The sequence below is a fragment of the Quercus lobata genome, chromosome 11, assembly GCF_001633185.2.
Source record: "Quercus lobata isolate SW786 chromosome 11, ValleyOak3.0 Primary Assembly, whole genome shotgun sequence".
In the NCBI taxonomy this organism is placed as follows: domain Eukaryota; kingdom Viridiplantae; phylum Streptophyta; class Magnoliopsida; order Fagales; family Fagaceae; genus Quercus; species Quercus lobata.
The window spans coordinates 9,238,339-9,259,907 of record NC_044914.1 but is presented as its reverse complement, the minus strand read 5'-3'; the positions used below and the strand labels follow the sequence as shown (position 1 = coordinate 9,259,907).

Here is a 21,569-nt window from a genome sequence, read left to right as displayed (position 1 = left end):
TATTGGATAATAAATGAGTGTTTAAATTATTTCTTGTAATTGATGACATATAGTAAAATTGGTAGTATCTTTAACATCACCCTAAATAATATGGTTGAATCTAATTGTCCTTGAAAAAAATTACACTCTTATATTGATTAATGCAATTATGTTGTTAAATTTAATTAGAAACTTACGTTATAACACCAAATCAACTTGTACCTCTATTATTGTTGAGGGAGATTCAAAGGTGGTTATCACAGCTTTACGAAGTAAAGAGGAATCCCTTTCTTCTTTTGGTCATTTAATTTTTTCAGCAAAGCAATCTCTAGATGCCTTCCATAGTATTTCCTTTTCTCAGATTCGCAGTTCAGGGGTAGCTCATAACCTAACTAAACATGTAAGTGGTTTTCTTGCGTGGATGGAGAATGTTCCTCCATGCTTTTAGCATGTACTTCTAGTCTATTATGGCTAAGCTTTTTAATGAATTTTCATGGTCTTTCTTCTATATATATATATATATATATAAAATAAAATAAAAAAATAAAAAAAAACCTTGTACCTAAAATTTAGCAAATTTTAACTCTAATTTTAAGTAGATAGTCCCTCATAGATCAAACACAAATATAATTCAATTTCCTCCAAAATAAGTGGTCGATCACAATGATCGTATTTAAATCAAAATAGATATTACAAAAATTTTCCCAACACGTCATATGTAGAGGGAAAGCTTTTGCAAAGAGATTTTGTTTTCAGGGGTCATGGGAAATTCTAAAAAATGAGATCAAAATCAAAGCTGTAATCACATATTCACATATGCTCAAAGCATGGGTAAAATGGTCCTTTTACTAAGGAAATACCAAATTCATCTCAGCCTTCCACGTGTACTAGTAACAGTAAATCTAGACCACACGAACGCTGCGTAATATTCATTGTCCCTAGGATCCTAATATAGAATAAATGATAATTGACTTGGCAAAAAAAATTTATAATTGGAATTTTGTACATTTGCCAATTGCAACGTTCACTGCTTGCTCTTCCAGAGAGGAATTGCGTGGCACTAATGGACAAGAGGTTGGTAAATTAAGTTCACCTAATAGAATTCAAATACATTTTAGAATTGACCGAAAAAACAAAAAATAATATTTTTTTGTTTCAAATTAAATTCAATATTTTTTTTTGAGAACAAAAATTAAATTCAATCAAGTTAAGCGTTTAAACTTTTTTTTTTTTTTTTTTTGAGAAAATAGTAAGGTGTTTAAACTTTGAATTTAATTGGAGAACATAATAACATATTATACATAATATTGTGTACCTAAGTTTTGTCCAATCATTATTTTTTCGGAAGAATATGTTCATATTCTTTGTGTTCTTCCCCATAACAAGACTGTGCATGTTCATTATTTTCTGTCTTTCTTGTACTTTTTTTTTTAATAACCAAACACATCAAAACTCATATCAATAACAGTTTAAACCACCGATTTGAGCATCTCTCTCTCTCTCTCTCTCTCTCATCCAAATCAAACCCATATCAGTGGTGAACAACTAAATGAGAGAAAGATAGGAAAATCCGAAAATGAAAGAAAGCCGAGAGAGGGAGAGAGGGAGAAAGGAAAATAAAAAATGAAAAGGAATGGAATGGATCTGAAAAAGAAAGAAGAATAAGAAAGATACAAACACAAGCACATACCATCAGATAGTGAGATCTAGAGAGAGATGAGATTTAAAAGAAAATGAATGGAAAATTAATTTTTTTTGAAAAAGGATTTATTTATTTATTTAATTGCTGACATGACATTTGAAAAATGTTAAATTAATTTTTTAAATATTATTTTAATAGCCATATCAGCATTTAATGTGCTAGCAGTGCACTCCATCTGTCATGTAGACTATTTCCATTAATAAAATGACGGTAATGACTAAAATGAGAACAAATTTTTTATTTTAAGGATCGCATCTAGGGAAAAAATTAAAATCAAAACCAGAATTTGGCCCAAAATATAGAGACTAAAAGTGTATTTACACTTTTTTTTATTTCATTTTTATTTTTATCATTCGTTTGCTTCTCAATTTGTAGTATTTAAGTTTCTGTTTTTATCGGTAGAACATTTAAACTTTTATTTTTAATTTTATTTTTCAATTACAACATTGGAAACGTAATCAATTCAATAGATAGACCAACTCGCATGTGCAGCTCAGTAGCTCACTTTTTTACCAAAATGTTACATCACATGTTTAAGGTGGAACTTGTTTTTTATTGGTAGAACATGTGTTCTTTCCAATTTTCACCACAGGATGAGCAACAAACATAATAAAAAAAATGCCAACATTGTTCACTTGATAGAGCAACTGTCTGTGGACAGTTTCCAACTTTCCATTCACCAATTATGTTACTACATTACATAAAAATCAACTCCACCAAAAAATATTATAAAACAAAAATCACATTCACAAAAAATTTAGAAAGACCAACTTACAAGTTACATGTTCCTCTTCATACCACATTTATTAGGCTTGTACAAATTACAATAAATAGAGCTTCATCTATAAATACAACAAAATATCACAATATTTTTACAAAAGTTAAGGTGTCAACTCATCATAAACCAAGATAAAATTAAATAAAATATGGACAAAATTTGGCTGCAAATTTGGCTACAGCTAATAGCTACAACTTCATTCAATATTTTTTTATTGAATATGAATTTTGACAAAAATCCACCATCAGATTAATTTTTCTTCCTATACTTACTGGCAAAATTTTCAGAAAATATAAGATTAATAGTTATATTAACTATCAAATGTTTAAATTTCAAGTTTTTATAATTTAGAATTATGCATAAAAAATAGGTTTATGAATCGAATAGTAATAACATCTGATTGATACGAAATTTGATGTACATGTTAAGAAAAAAAAAAAACATTAAATCCAATAATTAAAACTTTAAAATATGTAGCAATATTAATTATTTTTAGTGAGAGTTGTAGACACTGTCTAGAACCAAGTTTGTAACCAAATTTTGTCCATAAAATATAATATCTAAACCCACCACAACTAACAACAAGAGTATAATAAAAAGGGTCTGATCAACTGAGTGCTTTTTAGGACATTTGTTAATGAACTCTTTAAAAAAAAATTAATACAATTTTTATGGAGAAAAAACTAATTACTTTTTTTTTTTTATAAAAAATTTATAAAAATATTCCCTAAACCGATATTATTGGTTAACTTTTCCACAATCAAAATTACTACTAGTCCATTTTAAGGTCTGTCTCTTTAAAAATGGTCTCGTCAGCGGTGGGCCTGCTTTGGCATGGCAGGTAAAACCAATTTAACAAGACAACTACTGCACAAAAATAGGCATTTATACACACACAGACATGGTCCAGTTGGAGTTATTAGCCACCAAACCAAACCGGCATTGACACACAGACGTGTAACGGTGATTCCGGGGAAGTTCTTATACCTAAAACAAAAAATATATCAGAAAAGTGTTCATTAAATAATTTTTTTTTTTTTTGAAAAACGTGTTCATTGAATAATTAAAATTAAAATACTGTAACTGTTCATAAATATGATGGGTTAACTTCTCAAAAAACCAAAACCAAAAATATATGGATTAAAATTGTCAAAATAAAAAGACACAGAAAGATCTTAAACGTAGGAATGAGAGAAAAAAATAGTAAATATGAGTGAATAACGGATATTTTAAAGTTTTTTAAATGTTGTACTTTATTTTTGATATTTCAATAATTAAAATGAGCGATTTGAATTATTGATATTTTTATTGAAAATATACAAAATTACAGTGTTAGTTGAGTAACAATGCTTTAGTGGATTGTCTAAAATAACCTTAATTTTAGTTAGAATTAAAATAAAATAAAAATAATTAAAGAATAAAAGAGTAATTTAACTTATTTCAACATCAAACCGAAATATTTACACTTCCCAGATATTTTCACTTGTCTTGGGATATTTTCTTGCAATCAAATATCACTTGTCACATGAATTATTTATATATAATTTTGAATTAAACCTTGCATTGCATAAGCAAATATTTATATTTTCTCTTTTGCTTTATCATAAAGATAACTTTTTTTTTGAGAATCATCATAAAGATAACCTAACTTCATTATAAATTTGAGATTTGTACATCTATTACTATTTACTATATATAATAGCAAAAACTGAGAGAACATTAATCCTATATTGTCTCTCATTAAGCCATGTGTACATTAAAAAAAATGCCAAATATTGTTCCGATTAAACATTTTGTTCCTAACCGTTCTAATCACCATTTAAATATTGCAATTAATTTCAAACATTACAATTCATTGGGAACAGGAATTTGCTATAACATTTTTTTCCCTTCAAATCTTAAGAATGATTTTCTTTCCTATCCAAACTCTCCAATGGAGGATGTCCACTAGAAATTATTAGGTTCATTGGAGGAGTGTTTGTGTGATCCTCCAAACCCATTAAACACTGCCACCTAAGCAAATGAGAGACATCATCTGTTGGGTTTTTTTTTTTTTTTTTAAAAATTTTGTTTTTGTTTTTGTTTTTTTGTGCTGATTTGGAAGCTGAGTACACATACCTACATAGGAGGCATCGTTTTATTGGTTGGAATAATCACATCAATAGTTCTCTCAGTAGACATAATAATTTCTCGACGCCTACTCCGAAATTTGGATTATCTTTTAATTTATAATGAATTTGGATTGTTCTTATTTTTGACCTTTAAGTTTTAGATTTTATTCTTCTAAAAAAAATGTTGTAGATTTTACATTTTGATTTATCAATTTTGATTTCATTTTCAAAAATTTCATTTTATCTAAGTCCATGTTTTATTTGGCCATTAAGAGAGAGAAGAAGAAAAACAACTGATATAATTTTTTTTGGCACTTAACGACTTAATGTGAATAATAGTGTTTTTGTAACTGCTTGATTTCTTAGTAATCTACAGGGTTAGAAATGTGTAAAAAAAAAATTGTAACTTTAGCAAGTGTAACTTATTGTGTGAATTTGAAAAATAGAAAATCATTAATTTAGATGATATTTTAACATATTCATTATCATGAATTTATTTATTAGGAGCATTTTTCACATGAATAGTCCCTTTTTAATAGTTAGATAAATATCATGTGAAATTTGGGTAAATTTCTGTTATTTTGGTTGATAAAAGACTTGGCAAAGTTCAAAATGTAATAATTTAAAACTATATTATGACTACAAAAGGTTTTATTTATGTGGAAAAACAGTATCATATATTAATTTTTTTATTAAGTTTTTTTGTACTTATTAACCCTCCCTTAGAATAAAAATCAAACCAAAAGAACCAAATTTAATTTTTTTTATTTATTTTTAATCTTGTACAAAATAACCCAACTTAAAGTCTAGTTGGGCCTTTTTTGGGCTGGATCTATCAAGTTGGGCTTGCTTCTCTTTTATTTATTTATTTATTTTTATTTATAATAATTCTTATGCTTCTCAATTTGGTGTATATAAGTTTCTGTTTTTATGGGTAAAACATTTGAACTTTTAATTTTATTTTGTTTTTTCAATTCTGGGATGAAACAGCAAAAGCCATCCAAGTCCAACATTGGAAACATAGTCATTAGATGGACCAACTCGCATGTGCAGCGGTAGCTCACTTTACCAAAATGTTACGTTACATTTGTTAAGGTCGTACCGGTCACTTTCCAATTTTCACCACAGGATGAGCAAACGTCAACTGTCGTACGTAAGACAGTTTTCACTTTTTACAATTATGTTACTACATTACCCAAAAAAAAAAAAAAAACCCAACTTCCACCAAAAAAATCTAAAACAAAAATCACATTCACAACAAAATTTTTATAACATGAGGTGTCGGCTGACTCAGCTCACCATAAATCAAAATAAAATAAAATAATAAAATATCCGAATGCACCACAACTAAAAACAATAATAGTATTATGAAAAATTGGTCATAGTTTTATTCAATATATTTTTATTAGAGGTGAATTTTGACAAATTCATCATTAGATTATATATTCTTTTTATATCTTTCATACTTACAAAATTTTTAAAAAAGTTAAAAATCAATAGTTATGTCATTAATTGATTGTTTAAATTACAAGTTTTTATAATTTAAAATTATGCATAAAATATAAATTTATAAATCATGTAATAAATAATATTCGATTGATACAAAATTTGACATATCTATTAAGAATATAAAGAACATGCAATTTAAGTATTCAATGGTTATATTTTCAAAATATATAATAATATTTATTTTATTAAGTAAGATTGTAGTATTAGACTATAATTAATTTTGTAGTTAAACTTTATCTTTATAAAAAATGATCCGATTAACGAATGCCTTATAGTATTTGTTAATGGACAATTTTTAAAAAGTTTTAATACAATTTTTAGGAAAAATACAAAGGTTGTAAAAAAAAAATCAATTACGCTAAAATTTTTTCTAAAATTTTTCTAACATCCATTAACTTTTCTCCTTAAAATATTGGAGAAATGAACTTTTGTCGTCTCTTAATCACTTCAACTCTTATCCCAGTCTCTTGTCCTAGTCGAGGTCTGTCTCTTAAAAAATGTCTGTTTAAGACGACTACTGCACAAAAATAGGCATTTATACACACACAGACATGTAACGGTTTTTCCGGGAAAGTTCTTATAACTAAAAGATAAATATATCAGCAAATGAGGAAAGTGTTCATTAAATAATTTTTTATTTTTTTGAAAAACGTGTTCTTTAAATAATTAAAATTATAATAACTGTTCATAAATTTGATGGGTTTGCTTCTCAAAAAACCCAAAATAAAAAGAGAAGAAGATTAAAATTGTCAAAATTAAAAGATACAAAAAGATCTTAAACGTCATAATGAGATTTGAAACAAATACTGTAGTAATTATGAGAGAACGACAGATATTTTAATGCTGTACTTTATTTTAATATTTCAATAATTGAAATTAGAAATTTTACTGACGAATATTTCTATTGAAAAAAACAAAAAACAAAAAATTTATTAGTTGAGTGCTTTTGAAATATTGTTCTTATATTCATGTGGACTTGATTCACCACCGCACACTTTTGGTATAATGATCATTTCACAAGTATAAGTGTTTGTGGAATGTAGGAGGTAAAGGCTGGGGTTCAATTCTTTAGGAGGAAGTTTCACGCACATATACACTTAAATTAGATTAGAGTAAAATTTCTATCTTATATCAAAAAAAAGAAAAAGTGGACTTGGTTCTCAAAAAATCAAAAAAGAAAAAAGACTTAGATATAATTTTTTTTAAGAGATAATTTTAATTTATGACATCTGCTTATAATAATTGATTTTTATCATTATGCCAAAACATTAGCTAATTTTTTGTATAGGCAGTGATCAAACTTGAAATTTGTTATGCGACGACAAAAAACTTTACCAGTTAAATTAAATAGAAGCCACCAATTGATATTTGAATATATTTTGATTCATACAATGTGCACTAAACTCTAATGGATGTCTAAAATAACCTTAAGTTTTAGTTGAGATTTTTAAAAAGAAAAAATTAAAGGGTAAAAGAGTAATTTAACTTATCTCATAATCAACATAAATATTTACATTTCTCAATTGTATTTCATTAAAAATTTAATATATTTAAAAAAAAAATCACAACTTAAAAAAAAAAAAAAATTTAACAAGATACTTGCCTTGAGATATTTTCTTGCAATAAAATATCACTTGCCATATGAATTATTATTTATGTAGTATGATTTTGAACTAATCCTTGCATTGCTTTAGCACATATTCTACTATATACTAGTTTTATAATAAAATTTATAATACTTCTAGTATTTCTCTTCATTTATTTTGCTATTAAATTGATATGAATCATATTTATTATCACATTTAATACATATTTTACTTTTTTATTTATTAATATTTATGAGACATAATTAATGCCATATTAGTTTGTAGGCTTTATAGTAAGCTTTTAATTTTTTTTCCACCTATTTTTAAATTAAATTTTTTTTTTCCATTTTTATTGTATTATTATTAATAAGAGCAGAGATATGGTAGTATTCATGAATGCATCTTCATCATCATCATCTTCAATCTCTCTCTCTCTCTCATCGAGGCAGATAAACACAGGTAAGCTTAGGTGCAAAGAATTTCATCACAACACTCTTACGCAACGCCCTCACCCCTACGATCTAACACCACGTCACCCTCTTCTTCGACGGCCCTGATTTCTTCTTCCTCATCTCTCTGTAACTCCTCTTTCTCTCTCTCTCTCTCTCTCTCTCTACAAGTTCTTGTTTCTCATTTCTGGTTTTGTTTCTGGGTTCATGTTTGTAGATCCAGATTTGGGTTCGTGTTTGTTTGTACTATAATGTTTCATAACACTTCCATATTCATTGACCATATAGATCTGTTTATTACTCTCTGTTTGGTTTGGCTCAAATTCCAATGATGATTGTTTTCTCAGAATACAAACGCTCTTTTTGATAATATATGCTGTCTTCTTGTTTGTTTAAGGCTGTTCGTAGTAGTAAACTGTGTCAAACATGATCAAAGGTTGTCGTTTTTTTTTTTTTTTTTTTTTTCTCTGTTTGCTAATTTTGGATCTTATTTTTCTTGCATTTGCAGAACTTTATGTGGGATTATAAATGGTGTTAGTTTGATACAGTATTGCTCAGGTGGTACAGAGGAAATCAGAGTCCCTGGATTTGGTGTGAGGAGGTAAGTTTTTTTTTTTTTTTGTTGTTGTTGTTGTTGTTGTTGTTGCATTTCTGGTTTTATTTCTGGGTTCATGTTTGGAGGAGTGATAGTCTATGTAAAGGCTTTATTGTAGTCAGTAATGTTGATAGTAACAGAGACTATGACTTCGGATAGAATAAAATGGGGGGAAAAGAATACATATGGCCGATCTTGACTAATTTGTTGAGGAGCCATAGTTGAACTAAGGCATTCTTGTTGTTATTGCTGTTGTTGGTATTTTATTGTATGGTATACATGTCCCAGGCCTTGGTTTCTGCTTTGTAGCATGTAGTAGATGGTACAAGCAAATTTATTAGAGGATATTTTTGGGGTTTATTTTTGTTAGAGTTTTCTTGAGAAGTGCTGAGTATTGTGTTATAGAATGAAGTATAGATGTTTTCTTTTATGTGAAATTGTGAATATATTATCAGATCCAAAGCTGATTCATGCACTATCGAAATTTGATTAATGGTTGAGATTTGATTTGTCCCTGTTAGTCTTTTGCACTATTGAAATGTGGCTTATGATGTATTTATCGAAACTTATTTCCAAGTACTTCTTTAATACTTACCGGGACTATATTGTTGTTCACTTGCACCCTGTGGTTTGGGAACTCTGCTATTATGAAAATCCTTTGTGGTTTATATTTATTGTTTTCAATGTTACAACTAATGAGCATTGTCATTTGAGCTTCTGGAAATTGCATTCTTATTATAAAGATATTGTTTGGTTTGGTTGCTTCATATCTTGACAACTATAGAACTTCTTTAATGTTGTGTATGCTTTGCTAAGTGGTGCTTTCTGTGACAGGTTTTATGAAATCTTGTCAGATGTGGTCAGCAACTAAGAAGGCAAAAAATGGTTTCACTGGTTCAAGTTTCCTAGCTCACCAAGATAGCACTCTCAAGGAACCGGTAGATGTCTCTTCTTCATCATCGTCATCTTCAGATGATGAATCTCTTGAGACAGAGGGTGAAGATGAACAAAATAAGCAGCTGGTGCTTTATGACCCTCGGGCTAATGGTACAGGTGCAATTGAACCTGTTCCTGACCCTATTCAGTGCCGGCCTCTGCCAATCTCAAAATATTCGTCTCCAAATTCGTCTTCCAGAGTTTTGCCATCTGTAGGGGCTTTCACTGTCCAGTGTGCAAATTGTTTTAAATGGAGGCTCATCCCAACAAAGGAAAAGTATGAAGAAATACGTGAACATATCCTGGAACAGCCTTTTTTTTGTGAAACAGCTCGTGAGTGGCGACCTGATATATCATGTGATGATCCAGCAGACATTTCTCAAGATGGCAGCAGGCTTTGGGCAATCGATAAGCCTAACATTGCGCAGCCCCCTCCTGGGTGGCAACGGCTGCTACGGATCAGAGGCGAAGGAAGCACCAAGTTTGCAGATGTGTATGTGTTCCTATTTTATTACTTTTGTTATAGAGGACTCTTAAATGTAGCAATTTCATTGTTTGCACTATTTTCAGCTCTTTTTTACTTATCTTTTGATTGGAATTATATTAGTAGGACACAACCTAGAAACTTTAATGTATTAAAATTGGATTATACATTTTTATCTTTAAAGAAGCTGGAGGATAGACAAACCCTTCTACGTTTCTGTTTGTTAATGATTCTTAGATATGTAGTGTTTAAAATTTTTACCAGTTAGAGGGCTATGTGCTTCATATTTGGGGGTAAATGTAGAATCTGGATCTCAGAGTTGGAATACATATTCACCGTGACTGGTTTTACTATAGTCTTTTGTTGATTTCATGATTTGGTGTTTAGTCAGGTGATGTTTACTGAACAAGAAGTCTTCTGATTGCTTCCATTGGTTGATTCATGACACTATGACAGTGTATCATTTTTTTTTGTAGTAGCCCTATACTTCCATTTTCTGAGTGTCTAAGGGATCTTTGGGTCTCTTAATACTCTAATTTTTTTGGCAGAAAATGGTTTTTACATTTTCCAGTGTTTGGTGTGGTAGAAAATTCTGGTCGACAAAAACTTGTGACCTGGTTTACAAAAAACAATGGGTTTTGGGTGGAAAATGTTTTGCACTCTTACATCTGGAGTGCACTCTTTCCTTTTTGAATATTTTTGTTGAGGAGCAATTGAGCATAACATATCATGTTCGTATTTCCCTTCTTTTCCTATACTTTATGCTCCATCCAAACTGTCTTCCAACTTGAGTTGGAAGTCTTCTAAAGTTTATATTTTTGTTGATTTTGTTTAGTAATTTTTGAGGTAGTGTGTGTGGAGGGATGGATTTTGTGAGCAATAAATTGCATTGGAAGTTTCTGTATATGAATTAATTTTCTTGCTCTGTAATTGTAAACTGCATTGGAAGGTTTAAGTGTATCTAAATTTGGCATATTCATTGAAACCCGATGAAAACTGCCTCAGCTCAACTAGCATAGTCTACCATTTGGTTTGGTACATATGTGTATCTATGTTGAACATTGTTATTTGATGATCATTAGGTGGTTTAACATGTTGCACAATTTTGGATGGTTGATTTTTTATTGATTATTTTATAAATGTATATTTAAAAAAGGACAAAACTTAGGTACAGTATCTTGGTGCTGTTCCTTAGATTCCCCTTTTAAGATTCAGCTATGTGGTTACTTAACTAAAAAATATTATTTCATTCTATGAGAAAAAATCCACATGGCAGAATCTTAAAAGGGATCCTAAAAAACAGCACCTAAGTACCGTATCTAAGTCTTGCTTTTAAAAAATTAGTACGCATTTGGATTAGCTTTTTTCCATTAGCTTATTTGTTTATGTTAAACTTTTTAAAACCTCACTTTTCTGAGTACAATTATACTTAAACCAATTTTTTTTTATAAATAAGCAAATACACTCTTTAGTAAAAAGAATCCAAGTGTACTTAACTTCTATGTTTATTTTTTTAGTTGTTCTACATAATATTCATGCTGTGAATGAAAGTTTTTATTCACATGACTATTTAGAATTACTAGAAATATTAAAGTTTTCCGTTCGAGCTAAACAACAAAATGTGTTTTCTAGCTCATTTTTAAGGTTGCAACCAAACATAAGAAAACCAATTAGTTTTCCCAAAAAGGTTTTTAACTTGATACCTGCTGCTGTTGTATTGTGTTTGATATATGAGATTTAGCAGTTTTCCTTTTTATAGCTTTGAGTTTTTCTTTCAAAGTATATGTTTTCCCTCTATTTTTGATTTCCAAAGTCTTTAGGAAAAAATTAGAGGTCAAGCCTTGGTGCAATGGCCAGTGCCATCCACCAAAGCGACAGGTAACAAGTTCGAGTCCAGAAATTAGCCTCCTCAAAAAATAACTTGAAGTAAAGTTGCCCACCAATCTCCTCTCCCGGACTTTGCAAAAGTGGAAGTTTTGTGCACAGGGTAGAACCTTTTGCCAATCATCAACTTTGTGCTAATTTTCTGTCCAATATTTGCAGATATTATGTAGCACCTTCAGGCAAGAGACTACGCTCAATGGTGGAGGTCCAAAAGTATGGTGTTGCCCTGTACTCAATATTTCCCTGTTGCATCACTTTTGTAAATAATTGCGTAACCTGAATAACTTAATAACTTGTGGGTGTTCAAAGGTTCACAAGTATAATGTATTTCCTATTTGAACAACAACCTTTTGTGGGGCTTCTGCTTTTGCAGGTACTTTCTAGAACATCCAGAGCATATGACTGATGGGGTAACTCTCTCACAATTCTCATTTCAAATTCCAAGGCCTTTGCAGGAAAATTATGTGAGAAAGCGCCCTACACGTCGAGCTGCCTTATGTGATGGCACTAGACCCCTTGAACCTGATGAAGGTATGCAGAACAAACTACCTACTTCTCAAAAACAAACTGAAAAGCGACTTTTTTAATTACCTCTGAATTTTGTTCGAGGAGAGAGAGTTTCACCTAATTTAAGCTATGGCATAATGCCATCAAACCTAGTGGTATCTCTATAAGTCTTGAGGGATTTTTATGCCACACACCTGTTTTGTTCATGAATCACCATTTACTCATTAATGTAATTTATCCTCAAAATCATATTCTAAGGGGTTTTTCTTGGTTGTATTTAGTCCATATATCCTTATTTATGTAGTTAGTCTGTATATACTTATTTATATGTTCGTTCTGTGGGTTCAGTTAAGGCTCCCAAATTACATTTGCATTACCATTCCTCCTTTGTCATTAATTCTGTACCATCACACTGAAAATTGATACCTATGGTTTGGGGGTCTCCTGCATATCAATTAACTTTGCTGCAGTGTACAATCATCAGATTAAACTGCAAACCTGATGTCTGATTTGAATTTCATATAGAATATTCCAATTGAACAGGGGTTTGCTGTTTGATTTGATATCCCGATTGAAAAGTGCTTTGCTATGAAATGTGTATCTTTTTTCCCTTTTGATAACATCTAAAGTGGTGCTGGCTGAATTTAAAGGAAAAACCTTCAGTGTCTCTACTTGCTTGACTTGGTTCATCACCACATCTTTTCCTGTCTCTATTCTTCCATCTTCATGGGATAAAAAATGAAACTTTAAAGAACTAGATTTTCAAACTGTTAGAATAGGATAATTGGCAAAATGAGGTGTCTTAAGAGTGTAAAACCTTTGACCATTGTCTGTTATCTTAGTTATGGAATATTTTGTTGCATTTAATAACAATGTCCATTTTGTTTTATGCAGTGAGTCCCCTGTCTTGGGCAGGCCCAGATGACAGTCGAGACTTGCAGCTTAATAGGTCAGCAATGCCTTCTTCTTACCTTGAGGCACCTGTTTTTGATCCTGTTCATCGACCCGCAAAGAAGCGAGCAAGAACTCCTACAAAGGAGATGTACAGTAGTAAGCCAAATTAAAATTATCATAGGGGTTAAGGTTGATGGGTGGAATTATGATCATGGGTTGGTCGAGATAGCGTTTTGGTTTTGTTTCTCCTGTGACTGCTCACTTTGTATCTTGTCTTATGTTGCCCCACATTACTAGATTATGTTTCCAGAGGAAAAAGGGGAAGTTTTGTTGAGAAAGAATGTGAAATAGAACAGGTCAGCTTGGGGTTTAAGGGTTAGTGTTGTAGGCTTGGCATCTGGCCTTTGTGAAGAACCCGTATAAAAGAAAATATATAGTTTATATTGGATCCGTCAACTGATTTCACAATTATGTACATGCATGACTTCTTAACTCCGCCTATCTTGGTGATTCTAGTGAGTTTGGAATGTTTTATTATTTGTTCTTTCTCTCTCTCTCTCTCCATACACACACAAAGGTCATATATCTTGGAGATTATATTGTCCCATGCATTGATAGATATGGATATATGGTCTGAATTCTATGGTCTGAATGTAGCCTGTGTCAAAACTTAAGTGGTGGTACAATTGTACCTTTAGGAATTTTTGCCAAGTTATTGCCTTACGGAGGATAATCATTAATCAGTCACTAATCCTCATAAGGCAAGTACTCGATGGACTGATTATATTCAAACTGTAAACACAACACTGACAACTCAACAAATACAGAGCTGCAAATAGCAAACCTGACCGAACAAGATTCAAACATAAAGTCATGTTCCGATTTTAAACTGATAAATGAATAGACAATTGCTGTTAAAAAAAGGCATCATTTTGATCAACAAAGTTTTTAGGCTTACATATATTTTTCTATCATATTTAAGAACCCCTAATGGATTCAAAGTTCATATGAATGAAACATTCTTGTTTGGAGTTTATTTAAGACCATAAATTTTGTCATAATTCTAATGTGGCAAATTGTGAGTTGCTACCTATTAGGGTTGTGACAAAGATAGTGACAAAAGTTGCGGTACAAAAGCTGTCCACTGAATTTTTTGTTCTTCTTAAATTCCGGCTGATGAAATTTTCACTGTTAAGGAGACCATTTTGGAGGACAGTTTTTACCTAAATCAATTCAAAAGAATCTCTTCCATCCCACTAAAATGACTGTCTACGTGTAGTTTAATAACATGATCCATTCAGTCATTTAAACAAATTACATGACTACCAAGTCAGTCTACTTAGTCAAGTGATTAAAAGCTCACATAGATGATTTAAATAGGACAGAGGACTTATCGCGATACCCACGGACCAATTTACGATGTCTCCGTCGCTGACGTTCGTCAAGCAGGCCACGTGGATTGGCCAGGGTCTTCTTCGGCTAATGATACCATTGTCATGTAATGGGTCTGAGCAAGTTTCTAGTTTGAGGGGAAATTCGGTAAGTGGCCATTAATGAAGAGAAAATGGATCAACTTCAAGTAGTCCTCGCCCAGAGCAGATTTTGCACATACTGAAAGACTAAGTTACAAATGCTTCGCATGCAACAAATTTGCTCTGTAAACAGACTTCATTTCTATATTCTAGTTTGATTTCTTGCCGACGGTCTTGGATCATGCTGTAAAAATCATGGCCAATATTCCATTGAAGAAAAGAATCATTTTCACTGTTATCTGTGGTGGGTATGTACATATAAGCTACACTCAGTTCCCATTTCATGCACCTTGCCACTACCTTCAGCTGAAAATAAGGACTAAGCAGCAAGATGCTAACATCTCTAGGAATGAACTACACATCACAGACTACTATGGAACAGAGAGAAGGATCAGAAGCTCCAGTAATAACAGCACCCTTGCTTCTAACATCCAGCAGATGGTCCAAAGCTTTCTCTGTAATAACCTCACCAGGGATCATAACTGGTACCCCTGGTGGATATGGACAGACAAGCTCCCCACAAACTTTCCCGAGGCTCTCTCTTATGCTCACTTTCTTTTTACTTGCAAAAAAGGCGTCTCTAGGAGTCATGCTCATGCTGATATCTGCAAAGAGTGTATAACCACTATGCTCCACCCTCCCTTTATTTCCATGAATTGGTGCAGAAGTTGCTACTAGACGCTCTATTCCTAATACAAGTCTCTGAATATGGTCTCTACTAGTTCCAAGATTAATTGCAAAAGTAATTGATTGGGTCCCTAGAAGTTCACAGATGATCCCATGATCTCTACATAAGATCTCATCTGCTTCATAACCAGACAAACCCAGCTGCGAAAAACCAATAGTAAGTCGCAAAGGATCAATGACTGGAAAGTTAGAAAAGCTTGCAAAGTCAAGCACTGAAATGCCTGGTATTTGTTGGATCAAGTATTTTGCTTCGTAGGCCAATTCCACTGCTTTGTTGAATATAGTGTCTGGGTTTTCACTTAATTGAGCTCTAGCGGCATCTAATGATGCTAAAAGCAAATAACTAGGGCTAGTGCTTTGAAGAGCTTGGAGACACCTACAGATTCGTTCCCTATCTACAATATTCCCTGATATGTGTAGCATTGATGACTGTGTAAGAGAGCATAGAACTTTGTGAGTGGACTGTACAGCCAGATCAGCTCCTTGCTTGAGGGCCGAATTAGGAAGCTGCGGATGGAATCCTAGATGTGCCCCATGAGCCTCATCCACAATCACAGGAATTTCATGAGAATGACACAGCTGGCAAATCTCGGTCAAGTTGCTGCATATACCGTGATAAGTAGGGGAAGTGACAAAAACCGCAGCAGCTTTTTGACCTTCCATCTCCAATTCCTTGATTGCTTCCTTTACCTGTAAAAGCAGTCATCTTGATTCATATGTGCATATAGTTTGGTAACAAAAAGGCTGTTAAACTGTTAAAATGAGAGAGAGAGAGAGAGAGAGAGAGAGAGAGAGAGAGGGTTACTACAAGGAGGTTGTGTGTGCTTTAAAATTATCTGGACCATTTTAACAATCTTGCATTAGAATACCAATTTCTTGTCAGCAATAAGCTGCCTTTATAGGTCAAGATGTAACACACACAAGAAATGCTATAAACATGAACATAATTGTTCTGAACTTGCCTGTGATGAAGTCACACCGCCAGCAATGTCCCAATCAAAATCATACTGGGGTATGATATACTTAGGTTGTGCACCAGATAACACCATGGCAGATATAGCTGATATATGGGAATTACGAGGAAGAATTAGAAATTCTCCAGGAGAACAAGTAGCCATTATTGCTGCTTGAATTCCACAAGTGGTACCTCCAACAAGAAACCATGTCTCTGATGATCCGAATAGTTTGGCTGCTAGTCTCTGTGCATCTAAAATTGGCCCCCCTGGAGAAAAGAGGTTGTCGAGCTCTGGAAGCTCAGGCAAATCATGATGAAATGGTCTTGAACCAATCAGTTGAGTTAATGAAGATGGAGCAGCACGTCCTCTGTTATGCCCAGGGAAGTGAAAACTAGCAACATTTTGTTCAGCTGAAGCTTTCAATGCACTGACCAAAGGAGGAGGGCTTTCTTGCTTGGCTACTGGAGGGTGGGAAATCAGAAGATTATCCTTTGTGACTGAGTTGTTGTATGCTATAAAAGTGCCCTTGTACTGCTTATTTCCTGACTTTGAGAAGCTTCCTTCCTGCATGACATTATGATACCTAACTGTAAGTGGGGAAGCAGCTTCTACAAAAACTATTAGATTACAAAATATTCTTTTGTTAAGGTTGTTTCGTGGGGGGGGGAAGGGGCAGCATTCCTTGGAGACATGAGTGGCTTCTGAAACAAACTGCAACACATGGCATGGGCTTGGTCATTAAAAAAAAAGCATCCTGATTGAAAAATCCTCTGAATCGAAGTCTAACAAAGATACGAGAACCATCATTCCTAAGTTTTCTTCCCTTTTTACTAATTAAAAAAAAAGTAATTTCCTCCCTTTTAAAAAGAAGAATTGAATTGTAAGATTATTCTAATCATTTCTATTAATTTTCTTCCCCCCTCTTCCCTTCTTGGTAACACTTAATAATTGATTATTAATCAGGAACTTCTAAGTTGTTCAACATAAAATGTTGGTTTTGCCAAAACTAGATCAAGCCATAATGTTTCAAAAATTAAAATATAACCCAGATTTGTATGCTTAACAAAAAAAGTCTTCTCATAATCCCAAAAATTTGGCCTGAAACTTATCCTTTTTCACAATTATTATTTTTTATATTAAAAACTATCATAGTAAGTTGGACCTTCAAGTAGATAAATATAAGTTTTTTGGTGATGACATTCTCATTGATTTACATCCTCTAAGTTAACAATTCTATTCTCTAAGTTTGAGGTTGCTTCTAATCGGTCTCATAACAATGAAAATTTGCAATTTACACCCTTGAGTATTACAACAATATCAATGTGTCCCTTCTGTCATAACATCCATTAGAATTTTGCCATTAACTCATACAAAAATAACATTGCTTTGAACAGAAAATAGAAAATTCATCGTTTTTAGGCAGGTTAATGGCAAAAATTTGATGGACCATAACAGAAGAGGCACATTGACATAGTTGTAATAGTCAAGGAATTGCAAGTTCTGAAAGTTGAGGGACTGATTTAAAAACAACCTCAAGCTTAGAGAGTGTAAACTGTAAAGTGCATTATAGCCAAAATTTAATGCTCAAAGAAAGGGATATCAATCAAAACTTATGGTCTAAAGTTATTCAGGACATCTTTGATTGTACCATGAACAATAAAGGACCCATTTTCATTTTACATGTGCTGAAGGTACAAATCCATCATCTTGAATAAACACTTGACCCTTCAAAAAATTTGGAGCCATTAACATAAAAATGTGGTGTAGAAATAATATATGGTTGCAATCCTCTTGAATGCTCCCACCCACATTGAAGATCTGTCCCTAAGCATTGCAAAAGAGAATGAAAATAACATCCAATATAGGCCTAAATCCTTCACATTACGCATATGCATTAATAACAACCACTTAAATGTTATCCTCGTGTTGTTAGAATAATGGTTAAATTATTAAAATTCACCATTTTCCTCTCTCTTTCCCATCCAATAAATCTAGGGACACATTTTTTTACAATTTCTTTTCACAGCTATTGAGTTTTTTTCTTCTTCTTTGTTTAGAGAATTTCATAACTGTTAAGTTGGCATATTATGATTGATGTTAATAAAACTTGTGTAGGCCCATGTGAAATTGATGTTACTTTAATCACAACTTGCCACCTCAATAGTAGTAAAAAAGATTGTGAATTTTTTGTTTGTTTTTCCTGGCATTACTCTTTCCTATCATCTTATCTTAATTTATCATGATATCATTGCAGATGGTCCTGATTTCAAACCATATCTCCACTTTAGCTTTAAGAAGTTAAAATTTTTCACATGTTGAGGTGGTGGTCGATTATCACAAAAAAAGACATTAAAGCAAACACAAACAAGACAATAGAGAGAAGAACATAACTACATATCAGTTTCAGAACATTAAATTCAGAAAACAAAAGAAAGTGAAGATTTAAAATGACATTAAACAATAAACACACGAAGTTTTCATCTGGATGACCTTTTCATTATCATTACTTTCATGAAGAAAAGAAAACACGTTTCACTTTAAAAATCTACTTTTCCTCCATTTTCTCAGCAACCAAATAAATATAAGTCATTACAGTGAAAGTTGAAAGTAAAAGTAACGAACCCACCAGAGAATGACAAAGTCTTGGTCTTCTGAAGAAACCCAAATGAAAACTCTGCACCAAAGACCAAAAGCAAAGACTGATATAAACAAAGTCTCAATATTGACTGTAAATACAGAGAGAGAGAGAGAGAGAGAGTTAGAACTCACAAAGTCCAATGAGGTTGGGTAGGAAGAAAGCATTATATGGTATGTAATGGTCAGTGACTCAGTATTGGTGCGTTAAAGAGAGAGAGAGAGTGGGAATTATCTGAGATGTGTTGGGTCTATACTCTATATTATTGTTATCTTATTATTACCACTGCACTTCAAAAAATCCATACGGTGCGTTTAGCCCTGAAATTGTGAGAATTATAGTATAAATTTTTTTTTTTTAATTTTCTTTTATAATTGATTAGGAAAAGGGAATTTAAATCCTGAATGTCTCGATTTGAAATAGGGATGGAAATTTTGCGTCGCCCCGCTTAACTTGTCCCTCCCCACTTTGCCCTGTGTGGGTTTTTCTCACCCCGCAAAGGAGGTGGGGCGTGGATGGGGTAAGATTTTAGTCTTGCACCACAGGGCGGGGAGGGAATGGGTTTAGACTTTTTAGACCCACCCCGCCTCGCCCCTCCCCGTCCCCGCCTTACCCCACGTTGCTAAGGTTATAATTGTATATTTTTCATACGCTAAAACCCTACTATTTAAACAAACATATCAATATTAGCTTATTTTATTCTATCCAATATGGTTCTCTGCATTCATTTTGTTATGTGTTATTATGAGTTTTTTTTTTTTTTTTTGTGATTGTCTTGTTAAACGCTTGGATATATTATTTATTTTTTTCTAAAAATTGATTTGATTTGATTTGATGGGATAAATTTGGTTGTAATTTCAAGTATATTTTTATTAATGAAATAAGTTTCATTAAAAAAATTGTACTAGTTGTAGTGCATATTAACAAAAAGTAGAGCTCTACGGGGTGGGGCGGGGCTTCGCAGGGCCCCAAAGGGCGGGGATGGGGTAAGACAAAACCATGCGGGGCAAGGATGAAGACCCCATCCTTCGACCCCGCCCTGCCCCATTGCCATCCCTAATTTGAAATGCCAAAACATGTTAATTGTGTATTACAAGGTTCTTAGCATGGAAATGGATTTTTTTTTTTTTTTTTTTTTTTTTTTTTGCATTCAACCTTAAATTTGTAACAATTTCGTTAGTGGTCACGTTCCCAAAACAATTCGGAAAAATAGCACCTCAAGTGTCTTAGACTCAAGTTCACTATAGCAACTCGAGCTTTAAAGACTTGGGTTTTATGTGCTGGCAGAGCTGAGGTGGATGTGAAATCCACGTAGAACTTGAGCTTTAGAAACTTGAGTTTTATTTTTTCATTTTCTCCTATTTCCTTCTATCTCCCTATTCTTCCTTTTCTCCTTGTACCTCACCCACTAATTCATTAAATCTTGACACTGGAGCAAAAACCCAAACCCATGGATTCATAATATCTTGGCACTAGAGCAAAAACCTAAACCTAAAAATCACGATCTCGACATTGGAGTGGCTCCTTTAGCTTGGGTTTATTGATCTCAACACCGGAGTGGTTTGGGTTTGTTGATCTTGAAACCGGAGTAGCTTGGGTTTGATATTTCTTTCTGGTATTGTTGCTTGGTTTTGTTGTTTTATGGGTTGTTGTCTTCTGGAGTGGGTTTGGGGTTTTGAGAGTTAGAGAAATTGATTTGGCCATGGTGGTTCGAAGAGAACAAGAGAACAGGGAGAATGAAGGGGGAAAAAAGAGAAGGAAGAAACGGAACTCAAGTTTCTAAAACTCGAGTTCCACATGGATTTTAAATCCATCTTAGCTCTGCCAACACATAGAACTTGAGTCTAAGAGACTCGAGATGCTATTTTTCCGGATTGTTTTGGAAAAGTGGCCACTAAAGAAATTGTGTGGCAAAGTCATGATAATTTGCAAATTATTTCCATGGAAATGTTTGTTTTACTTTGAAGTTTGAAGGTAAATTTTGTTTTCTCAAATATGAGTCTGTTCAATTTTGGTTTCTCAATTTAAAACGTCCCATTTTGACCAATAAAATATTAAAATGGAAAAATTAGGTTGCTCTAATATTTTTTTAGAAACAATTATTTATTTTTTCTACATTACCAATTGTTGAGGAGGCACCGCATCTTTAACTTTAAGGGACTGAATCAAACTAACCACATATTCAAGTGACCAAAATCAAAAAAATCCTATAATATTTAAATAAATCAAAATTTAATTTACCAAAAATAGTAGGATGAAAAAAAAAAATATATATATATATATATAAGTATTTTTAAATTCAGGATCAAATCTAACCTTTTTTAATTTTGAAGGACCAAAATTTT

The 21,569-nt window shown here is 32.4% G+C and overlaps 2 protein-coding genes across 4 annotated transcripts; one reads left to right on the top strand and one right to left on the bottom strand.

The window, feature by feature from the left end:
- Window positions 1-8,048: 8,048 nt before the first annotated feature.
- LOC115968743 (methyl-CpG-binding domain-containing protein 2) lies at window positions 8,049-13,913 on the top strand. Of its 2 annotated transcripts, XM_031088237.1 has the most exons (6): window positions 8,049-8,243; window positions 8,623-8,715; window positions 9,544-10,138; window positions 12,173-12,226; window positions 12,387-12,544; window positions 13,415-13,913. In XM_031088237.1, the coding sequence occupies exons 3-6, from the start codon at window positions 9,549-9,551 to the stop codon at window positions 13,582-13,584; spliced, it is 972 nt and encodes a 323-aa protein (XP_030944097.1). In that variant the 5' UTR covers window positions 8,049-8,243; window positions 8,623-8,715; window positions 9,544-9,548; the 3' UTR covers window positions 13,585-13,913. The 2 variants fall into 2 exon arrangements, with proteins under 2 accessions (XP_030944097.1, XP_030944098.1); XM_031088238.1 differs by lacking the exon at window positions 8,623-8,715.
- A 777-nt stretch (window positions 13,914-14,690) lies between these two features.
- LOC115969467 (arginine decarboxylase-like) lies at window positions 14,691-19,446 on the bottom strand. 2 transcript variants are annotated; one of them, XM_031089130.1, is made up of 5 exons: window positions 19,359-19,446; window positions 19,216-19,263; window positions 16,781-17,153; window positions 16,596-16,693; window positions 14,691-16,323 (listed from the first exon to the last, which is right to left on the bottom strand). In XM_031089130.1, the coding sequence occupies exons 1-5, from the start codon at window positions 19,389-19,391 to the stop codon at window positions 15,301-15,303; spliced, it is 1,575 nt and encodes a 524-aa protein (XP_030944990.1). In that variant the 5' UTR covers window positions 19,392-19,446; the 3' UTR covers window positions 14,691-15,300. The 2 variants fall into 2 exon arrangements, with proteins under 2 accessions (XP_030944990.1, XP_030944989.1); XM_031089129.1 differs by having other exon boundaries at window positions 16,596-17,153.
- Between the last annotated feature and the right edge of the window lie 2,123 nt (window positions 19,447-21,569).